The sequence below is a fragment of the Poromitra crassiceps genome, assembly GCF_964638095.1.
Source record: "Poromitra crassiceps genome assembly, chromosome: 1".
In the NCBI taxonomy this organism is placed as follows: domain Eukaryota; kingdom Metazoa; phylum Chordata; class Actinopteri; order Beryciformes; family Melamphaidae; genus Poromitra; species Poromitra crassiceps.
In genome coordinates this window covers 107,761,862-107,772,729 of record NC_139623.1, presented here as the reverse complement: position 1 = coordinate 107,772,729, position 10,868 = coordinate 107,761,862, and the positions used below count along the sequence as shown (strand labels likewise).

At 44.6% G+C, this 10,868-nt stretch overlaps 1 protein-coding gene across 2 annotated transcripts in view; it reads right to left on the bottom strand.

Moving 5' to 3' along the window:
* Positions 1-330: 330 nt before the first annotated feature.
* LOC310788010 (bromodomain-containing protein 2-like) overlaps positions 331-10,868 on the bottom strand; it is a 37,607-nt gene continuing 27,069 nt past the window's right edge. Inside the window, exons 6-11 of one of the 2 annotated variants that reach the window (XM_083649474.1) lie at positions 8,328-8,456; positions 7,934-8,188; positions 5,559-5,809; positions 4,831-5,138; positions 3,558-3,686; positions 331-1,900 (exon numbers count right to left, since the gene is read on the bottom strand). In XM_083649474.1, coding sequence (XP_083505600.1) covers positions 1,773-1,900; positions 3,558-3,686; positions 4,831-5,138; positions 5,559-5,809; positions 7,934-8,188; positions 8,328-8,456 — 1,200 coding nt within the window. In that variant the 3' untranslated portion in view covers positions 331-1,772. The remainder of the gene's footprint in view (positions 1,901-3,557; positions 3,687-4,830; positions 5,139-5,558; positions 5,810-7,933; positions 8,189-8,327; positions 8,457-10,868) is intronic. The other variant, XM_083649475.1, reaches the window with a different exon arrangement.

Genomic DNA, 10,868 nt, shown 5'->3' with positions numbered 1-10,868 from the left:
GGGTCTATTGGAGCTGGCAAAAAATACAGTACCAAGGGTCAGATAAACACTTCAAAACAGGGGAGGGATGCATTTACCAAATCTGAGGGAATACTTCTACCCAGCCCAGATGACGTATATAGTATCCTGATATTGCCCCAAATACCAGAGAAGACGTAAAAATATATAAGCAAACACAAAATCATACCAAATTCAAAAAGAGAAACCAGATGAGACTAATCGGGTCAGGCAAGGCTCATCCAAGGCACACACAAAAACTCAAGTCTTTATACAGAAGAGATTATTTTAATATACAGTTGTGAAATGAAAGGTATGTTTCTGAGAGGCAGCAATCCAGACGACCAGAGGCCAGCAATGTTCATGAAATGTACTTCAGGAAAAGATAACATGACACACATTTAGGAAAATTAAGAAAAAGAGAAACAAAACAGGAAAATAAAGACAGAACAGAAGAAACATAATTGTTTGTGCAATGGTCAAATACAGTTTAAATATATACAAGTGCTTCTTCTTTCAGAGAACATTCAACATCTTCAACTATGCATGTTGTGTGAGTGCTGTGCCGACCATCTCCGCTCTCTCTGTGGGAACACCATAGCTCTGTTCCAGTAAGTGCCGAGCAACCAAAAGATTTCTTTAAGAAATCGTCAACAAGTTTTCAAGTGCAGCAAATGTCTTAAGAAATAGTAATGCAATACTTTACACACGCAGTCATAAATATCTTTAAGTTAGACCTACAGCATATTCTGACAGATTCAGCGCCCTATGTTCAACTCTAAGAAAAAGCCAGACGCTAAAGTTACTGCTCGCTATGAGACGAAACCAAAGGTTATAACATTATCAAAAAGGGAACTTGAACTGATGGCAAAATATTTAAGACGGTGCTTAAGTTTAGTGTCATGTTTATGAGACTGCAGTGTAAAAGAAAACGGGTGGGCTTTAAGAGTGTAACCATAAAATCCATTCTAATTGAACGAGTAAAACAATCAAATGCGAATTTTGCAATTATGTTCGGCTAATCCTATGGAACCACCTTGTTTTCAAAACCAAAAAAAGCCAGTTTTAAGGGCGTATGCCACATTTTGCAGCAGAGAGCTCCACGATCAAACTGAACGTCTGAGATCTAACAGCGAGAACAATGGGTGCAAACAATGTTCTTACTCAGAACTTGAACTCTAACCAACTTGAGAGATTTTGACTTACATTTAGATACCAATTTAACCCTTAGGCTTGCCTTTATTTGCTGCTCAGTCACTCTTTTAAGGAAGGAAATTCGAAGGGTATAATTGAGAGGGAAACTCCAGGGAGGTTACTGCAAAATTGCTAATTCCAAATAAACTTGCTGTTACTGACAATCTAAGTAGGTCATTAAGACTGAGGCTAGGGGTTGATTTGGAGTAAGGCCGATCTCTCCACATCCTTTCACAATTACTCTACCTCCCTCTTTGGGGGGATCACCATAAAATTCTTCTTTATAAAAGAAACATAAATTTGTACAACTATTTACATGCGGAGGGAGGGGGAAACCAAGGCATTTAGTGTTTGGGTTCTACGATTATGCACAGACTTTCTCTCACTCCCACAGACAAAGCCCCTCATGATCCTCTTCTTGGTAATCCGCTTGGAGTGTCCGCGCCGTGGTATCCAACATGCCTGCCCTCTCGGCCCACTACTGTTTCAGGGTGTGTTGTGTGTCCTGGGCCAGCCCAAGTCCCTGAGTTCCAATAGGGGAATCATTAGCGTTTTCTCTCTCAGCCAGTGGTTAACGCTTCTCAACCAGAGTCTGAATCACTGGTGTCTGAGGAGGAGGAGGAGGAGGAGGAGGAGGAGTCGGAACTGGAGCTGCTGCCGCTGAGTCGCGTGGGCTGAGCGTGAGTCTCGACAGTGCTGGGCTTCTCCACTGAGAGCAGAAGAGTAAGAGAAAAGATTACAATTCTGCTAACACACTGCCAGTACAGTACACTAACACACTGCCAGTACAGTACACTAACACACTGCCAGTACAGTACACTAACACACTGCCAGTACAGTACACTACTTTCCACATTTGAGAAGAACTAGAAATATTGCATGTTTCGTGCGCTCATTTCTAGCTTTGCGAGTACACAAGCTTCACATGCTCATTTCTAGGTTGCGTGCTCATTTGGAGCGCACTCAACTGTTGAGTGATTGTGGAACAATTGTGCACCGCGCGGAACCCCTCCACCTTATTATAGTAGGGGGATAGTAAAACAAATGAAAACTTTGAAATAACACAAATATAATTATTAGGGGTGTCACGGTACACAAAAGTCATGGTACGGTACGTACCTCGGTTTTGGGGTCACGGTTCGGTACGAATACGGTACGGTACGAAAACAGGGAAAAAAAGCAACAAATCCCAAATTCTGTTTTTTTCCCTTTGAATTTTTCTGAATTCTGCTTTTTACGCTAATTTTACCATCAGAAATAGTGTCTAATAAGTGGGAATGAATAAATGTTTTACTCTAGAGCAGTGATTTCCAAAGTGTGGGGTGCGCCTCCCTCTCAGATGTCTGTATTCCAGCTGTTTGACAGGCCAAAGGCATTTCCCCCCACTTTAAATCTTTATTGTACACAAGTTTGTAAACAGAGCGCATGTGTGGAATAGCCTAATACTCCCACCAACCCCTCCCCCTGTTGTATTTGTTTCATGTAGCATTTGCTATTGATGTGTTTGATTTAAGCACTAATTTGGAATCCTATCTAAAAGCGGCCACTAGGCGGCAGTATTTCTTTAGTCAAGGTCAAAATACCTACATGTTCAGTAGAAGAAGAATAAAACGGCAGAAGAAGAACGACGTTAAGATTGACAGCAAGCCTGTTACTAGCCTGTTAGCCTACTAGCCTTTTGTTTACCATAATGATTACGTTCGGTCATCTAATGGATTATTGGAACATGACAAGGAGTCATCCCCTCTTCCTCGCCGCATCTTGCTTGTCATCCCACGGGATGTAAGTTGCTTGTTTACAAGTTAACAGCTTGGTCAGTGTTATCCTGTAACGTTTATCCGCTTCTTCTGTGGCGTTTAATTCAATTCAATGGCGTTCAAACAGCGTTTAGGTGCTTCTGGATTTGACGTATTCGTCGTGTCGTTTCACGTACCGTGAAACGACGTACCGTGATGCCCGTACCGTGAACTCACGGGACGAATACATGTACCGTAACACCCCTACTTTTAACCATTTCGAGTAACACTGTTTCCATACAGATCACCAGCGTTAGTTTGTTGTGGTTTGTTTTATTTGGTATGTTACATACTTATTGGCCAAGTTATGTTCAATTCAGCCAGGGTACAAGGGAGTACAGGCGGCCATCTTTTCAAATCAAGTAGAATACCGTTTTAGGAAATGGCAAGCAACAATAAGTCACGTTAAACCGGACCTTGTACCCATAATAATTTGAACAGCGGGGCATTCAAAAGTAAGGTGGATAGGAAGGAAGATGATGAAGAGATCTACTTTTGTAGTATGTTTCAAATACAGTGTAATAAAATGTTTTACAAAAGAGAATTGTATGGAGGGGTGTGTGAGCTCACCCTTGGGTTTTGGGGGTTTCTTGCCGGAGTTGAGCACTCCGCTGACATCCTGCAGCCTCCTCTCCAGCTCCCGCCTCTTCTCCAGAGTCAGCTCCTCTTTGGACTTGCCACTGCTGCCTTTCTTGGCTGCTGAGCAGAAGAAAGGACAATGTTGTCACAGACCTGGGGAAGTATATGCCTAATACCCCGTTCAAGACAACTCGGACCGCCGGAAAAAATGGGTTTCCGACCTGTAAAAAGTGAATTGAACTGTCGTTCAGGCCGGAATTACAGCTCGGAAATTCGGGTATCATTCAGAGCTCCGGTTTCTCCGAGTTGACGTCACAGCCACATCAAAATGGCTACTTGCATCGTTAATGATAATCACAAAATTATTATAAAGACGTTTGCTGATGTTTTAACACACAATTTGAGGTCTTAATGATGTAATGTTAACGTTTCATATGTGTTTGTGTCATCTGTGTTTCGCTCTGTGTGAAATTTAACATTCAGCATGTTCGGTTAGCATTGTTCGCTAGTAGGTAGCTGCCATGCTAACATGGGTTGCTATAGCAACAGTTTGGGTTTCCCCCCCGAGCGGGAGGTGCAGCGTGAACGCAAATCTGTCCGGGGCAGAGGTTCCGTGTTGAAACTTACGGCGGTCCGAGTTGTCTTGAATGCGGTATAAGTGTAGTGTAGGGTCAGGTTGGTGTAGATGAGGGTTTAGCTAGTGCATTCACAGACATTGTTGGAAAGTTAACTCGTTTCATATCCTAAATTATTAGTGAATTTGCTGGCCTCAGTACAGGAGTTCTTTTCCAGCTTTGCCTATTCAGGAGGAAGTCAAGAATGGGAAAGTTACGGTACATTATGCAATTGTCAGTCATCCTAGCACCATGACTCAGTTAGATTCTTATTTCTTTATTTTAAATTAGGCTGTTTTAGAAAAGCCTCTTAGTCTCTTTACAGTGTATTTTAGAGTTAGAACTCATACAGGCATGCTCCGATGTCAAAATGTGGAGCTTCTACGCAAAATGTTTACAGGTCAGCAAGTCTGGACTCTATATAGCTGCTCACCCAAAGAAGCACAAAGGACAGTTTCACTTTCATCATTATGCTGTGTATTGATAAACTATCCCCATATTCACACAAGCTTGAAAGGACCTCTATTAGAAATAGCAAAACGGCTCATAACGCAAGTAAAAAAAATCAGCTCATTGTCAAAGAATCAAAAGCCACAGACACTGTTAACCAAAACAAGCTAGTGATTTTCCAGGCCCACTCCATTCCTCACCATATGGCTTGCGGGGCTTCTTCCTCAGACACGTCATGACGTAGCGTTCCAGCTCCTTCAGTGTCGACGGCTTGAGCGTTTCAAAGTCGATCTCAATCTCCTCGGGGTTGGTGTCCCTCAGTGACGGCTCCCTGGCCTGGATGATGTGCACGACGCGGCCGAGCTTCTCTCCCGGGAGCTTATTGATGTCGAGGCTCAGTTGGCGTTTCTCGTCGTACGTCATGGGCACGATCTCCTCCTCTTCCTCCGAGTCGTAGTGGGGCAGCATGGAAGTGACCGGTGGGGCGTAGAACGCCTTCTTCGCAGGCCTGTTGAATGAAGAAGAGCAGATACAGTCAGGACAACGCCAGGGACAAAAGTATGGGCACCCCGATCGATTGACCATTGACCATCATCAGTGATCAGCCTCAGCCCATCAAACACTGTGACAATGACATTGCACTTTTAATTCCACAGTATATGATTATAGCTTAGAAGCAGTTTCATATTGAACTTAAGGCAAAGCAGCTGCCTTAAATTTTCCATTTTCCAATATTCCACTGGCAATGGACGAGTAAGCAGCTCAGTCATCAAGCACATACTACCATTGAAAATGCAAATTACGCGATTTTCACCACATCGCCCCCGTTCACTCAAGTTGAATTTTTTCAACTCAAGCGAATAATTCGTCTTGATGTGAACATACAGTTATGGTAATAGGTAAGGTGTGTAATTAGGTTATTACTAACTTGCTATTCTTGTTACTCTTCTTCCCTGGGCCTTTCTTGCCCAGGGTAGTAGTTCCTCTGACAGACTTGGTCTTCAACGTCTTGCCTGGCATCTTCCACTCCTCCTCAGCTCTGCCTCGCCCCACGCGGCTGTGCTTCTCCGGCTTCTTCTTTTTCTTCTTCTCCTTCTTGTCTTTCTTCTCTTTCTTCTTCTTGGGCTTGACGATGGGGCCTTGGGAGAGAGCAGCCAGCTGCTCGTGCACCGCCCTGAGCTGTGAGGGGGGGAAAATACCGCAGGACTGTTAATGTGAAGAGTGAGATGCTGTGACTAAACCATACCTGCCAACGCTCCCGAATTAGGCGGGAGGACTCTTAATTTTTAACCCTTTCTCCCGCAGCGCTAATCTCCCGATTTGTAGGATATGTGCCGTGGTACCTGGCAACCCAACCCAGCCAGAGGCAGTGACGAACGGTGCGTCACTGCGCTCACTCAAGCAGCTCTTGGGTGCAGCGCTCTCTCTCTGCCATATGTATACAGTGGATGAAACAGGTCCCAAGAAGAAGAGATACGCTACCAAATTTCAGTTCACTTGGTGCAAGACCATCCTGTTTCTAACTGCTACCCACATCAGCAAATACCATGTGTTTTACAAGCTATGTCGAGCCGACTTTAGCACACGGTGACGTTAGCAAACAAACATGCTAAACGTTAAACATGCCAAACACAAACAAGCCACCGAAGCACAGAGAGGAACATGTTCCTCATGAGAGGTGTGTCGGAGGCTGAGCAAGCCAGCAAGGCAAATGGCCATGCTAGTAGTCACCAAGAACATTCATTTCTTTTTCATTTTTTTGTGATGTAAATTTTAGATGCTGACTTTTGATCGCAACTTTTGTACATTTTGTATGTTTGTTTATTCAAATTTTATCATTTTACTGTGAGCTATGAATTTAAGACTAATTTAAAAGCGTTTCATTCTACATCCTTGTATTTATTCTATTATTTGTGGTGTAGGGTTATATGGGGGGGGAGACATTGCGGGTCGGCCATTCGGCGATACCCCAGAAAATCTCCGAGCCAGATGCACCACAGAGCACCATAGGAAGTCATTCCTGCCAGCCTGTGGCCCTCAGAGCACCAGACACTCAGTCAATTAGATAGCCTTGGACTCACTCCACCCGTCCAAAAATCAAACCAACTTGGATAATGTATGCCTGATGTGCAATAAAACTCAATGTGCAATAACTGCTAATTACCACAATTTGTGCAATAATCAATAATCCACACTGATACTGTTCACTTTACTGACTGGATGCACCTTACTCGTTATTATTATATTATTATCATTATTACATTATTATTATTACTGTTTTATTATTTTACTATTATTATTATTAGTAGTAGTAGTATTATTAGTATTATTACTACTACTACTACTACTACTACTACTACTAGCTTATTATAAAAGGGAGCAAGTGGGCAATGTTCTCCGTTTCAATTTTTGTCCCGGAAGTGATGTCATCAGTAATGTCAAAGGCATTGTGACATCATCAATAATGTCATAAGAGGCATTGTGACATCATCAGTGATGTCATGAACCGGGTCTCAGAGAGGGTCGGTGACGTATCAGACTGAAACCCGATATTGCCTGAGATGAAAGAGGGTTGACAGGTTGGCCATAGCGTGTCGCTGATTTGATTTGACAGTTCTGTGGATTGGAGTTGGCGTTGGCCAATCCTGGCATGTTCCGCCCCCAGATCGAGCGTGTTCTGGCGCTATGCGAGTGGGCTCTGCAGAGAACTGAGGAACAGGCTGGCTCCGTGCTTAGTGCTGTTTGAAAGCCAAATGTGCTGCCTGCCGGCTTGGAATGTCCAAGGGTCAGGGGTAAGACCCGTGGACATTAAAGGAACACTCCGCCCATTTTCAACCAGCTTTGTATCATTAGAACATCAGTAGTATATCAGAAAACTGTAAACGGTTTTGAAGTCTGTCATGTGACATCACTGGTCCACACTAACTCAAATTAATAACTCATTAACTCAAATCAACTCTCAATAACTGTCAGACTATTCATCATTCATCTAGTTTGACAGTTATTGAGAGTTGATTTGAGTTAATGAGTTATTAATTTGAGTCCACTCCTTCAGAATGAGTCTCTTGGCGACACTCGTCCCCTGCGTCAGAGACTGTTGCACAGCCATAGGGAGGAGCAGAGAGGATTCCCTGAAGGGTTATTTTATAGGCCTTAGAGTAGCAGTGTCATCTTTTAAATCAGTCCACAAAACACATTTCAAAAGACCGACATACACATGTTATTCTTATTCATGTTTTAGTGTATTGTTGTTTTTTTAAATGTTATATAAAGTCTATTATTCGAATAAACAGGACGCTTTACCTGTGTGCACACCTGGTCCTGCAACTCGGCCAAACGGTGTGCTCGCTCTTCCTCGCTGTCGGAGCTGGGGCTACTCTCGCTCTCTTCACTCTCGCTGCTGGGCTCGCTCTCGGAAGAGGAGGAAGAGGAGGATGACGAGGACGATGAAGAGGATGACGAGGAGGAAGGGTGGCCGCTCATCGACATGGCTGGGTGATCCATGTGCGGTCCTTCATCTGCATCTGGCATCTTGGCGAAACGGAACTCAAACACATCCTGCGGTACAGAATGAATGACCAAAACTTAGTAAGACTTAACTCTTGACAAAGTTATTTTCCTCATTACCAATTGTGTGTTACAGTTCTAAAAGTGACGTAAAGTCAATGTAACAGTAGAACTGGAGTCCTCAGCTAACCTGCAGCTTTCGTGCCATGCCCACAACATCGTGGTCAGGTGGGTTGTACTTGTAGCAGTTGGAGAACATGAGTCTGACATCGCCGGCAAACTGCTGGGCATCCCTGTACTCACGACAGTCCATCTTCCTCTGATGAAGGGTTAGGAGTGGAGACAGGAGCAGCAACAGTTAACACTTTGACCAGAAACACACATTCTGACTTTCTGGGAAGTGATTTTGATCTTATTTATTTTTTACACCCCAATTCATAATTTTTGGATTCCTGATCAAAACTCGGTACTCTGGTCATTATGAGAGTCAAAAAAAACTAGGGACGCTCGATTCCTAAGCAGGGCCGCTGTGCGGCCTTGCCTGCAGTTCGGCTGCTGTGTGGCCAATGAGACCAGCATCACTGATGTCAGATTTATGACATCACTGATGATATTGCAGTGGGATTCATGACATCACTGATGATGTCACAGTGGAATTCCATCAGTGGGATTTATGACATCACTGATGATGTCACAGTGGGATTTATGACATCACTGATGTCACAGTGGGACTTATGAGATCACTGGGATTTATGACATCACTGATGATGTCACAGTGGGACTTATGACATCACTGATGATGTCACAGTAGCATTTATGACATCACAGTGGGACAATATGAATCACCTCATTCAATGGAAAGGAATTGAAAATGAAAATGTCCCCATTCTCTGGGGTGGAGTTGTACAATCTCTTCAACCCAGTTTCTCTGGGGTTGTAGAGATTACTTGCAAAACCCCATTTAATGTCCAGCTTGCACAGGTTACCTTAACACCTTGATTGCCAGCGACGAGTGTACTCGTCAAACACAATCCAGCTGTTAACTGCCAGCGACGAGTGTACTCGTCAAAAAAATCGTTTTTTTTTTTTTGACGGTGGGGCGTTGATCAATCCCTTTTACGTCTCCTATACAATTATTGGAGGTATTGAATGTGTATAATCTATTTTACCGACCCACTAAGTGTTGACAGTGCTCCCCCAGACGAGCGAAATCAAAGAAAAAGGGAGCAAGCCATTCAAGGAAATGGCGAGGCGATTTTACAGTATTACATTCTCATGAAAATGGTTGGGGGAAAACGCTCTCGTTTTCGCGCTGATTGCTGGCGATGCGGGATTGCAAATTTACATAATACATTACAGGTGGAACACACTTTGAAACACGCAGCATAAATATGACCAGAATCGCAAAAGCTTCTCTCAACCAAAACTCCCAAGAAGCGAGCGAGTCCATGCCGACTTCCTCAAACAGCAGCCTGCAGACAGGCACAGGACAGCAGCAAAAGCACTGAGACTGTGACGGCCGCTGCAGCCAAGAAGAGGGAGGAGTTGAAGCAACTCTGCCTCTCGCTCTCTCCCTCTCTCTCTCTCGCTCTCTCTCTCTCCCTCCCTCCCTCTCTCTCTCTCTCCCTCTCCCCGTCTCACTAGGATTAAACCTAGTGCGTCTCCCTCCCGAGAGGGAGGGAGAGAGAGAGAGAGGGAGGGAGAGCGAGAGGGAGGGAGAGAGAGAGAGAGAGAGAGAGAGAGCGAGGGGAAGGGAGAGAGAGAGAGAGCGAGAGGGGGAGGGAGAGAGAGAGAGAGAGAGAGCCAAAAATGAATGGTTAAAGTGACAGTTCTATCGAATTTCACAAAAAGCCGTTTATCTCTGAATATTTTTTCTGATGCTAAAACCATGCTGTATTCAACTGCTAATGCTTACATAACTACTAACTCTACAAACTAACTCTTTTAGACAGAGAAAGTACACATTCTATTAGTACTTTTGAGATATTGTATGTTCACAAACTCCAAGCAGAAAATAATCCTCGGCGCTTGTAAAATGAGCCACAATCCTCAAAAAACGGCTTGGCAGAAGCTACCTACAGCAAGAAAAAAACGGCTGGCAGTCAATGTGTTAAAAAACCCATTCAATGGACCGCTTGCACAGTTTACCAGAAAAAGCCCATTTAATGGATAAACCTGGGGTCTCTGAGGCCTGGGTGGGCCCCAGGACCCTGTGGAGGTCCTGGGGTCGCTTCGGGGGGTCTGCGGGCAGAAGGGAGGGTCGGAGACCACTTCGGGGGGTCTCGGGGGTCGTCTCCGGAGACCCCTCCAAGCCTCTCCCATGCCCCATGCCTAAACCTAACCTCTCCCACCCCTAACCCTAACCTCTCCCACCCCCCATGCCTAAACCTAACCTCTCCCACCCCTAACCCTAACCTCTCCCACCCCCCATGCCTAAACCTAACCTCTCCCACCCCTAACCCTAACCTCTCCCACCCCCCATGCCTAAACCTAAACTCTCCCACCCCTAACCCTAAACCTAACCTCTACCACCCCCCATGCCTAAACCTAACCTCTCCCATCCCCCATGCCGAAACCTAAGGACACAGGGGTCCAAGCAGACCCTCCCCATGCCTGCAGAGGTGGGCAGGGTGGTCGAGAGAAGAGCCAATGGAGAATCCTATCCATTAAATGAGGTTTTGCAAGTAATCTGTACAACCCCCGAATCCTATCCATTAAATGGGGTTTTGCA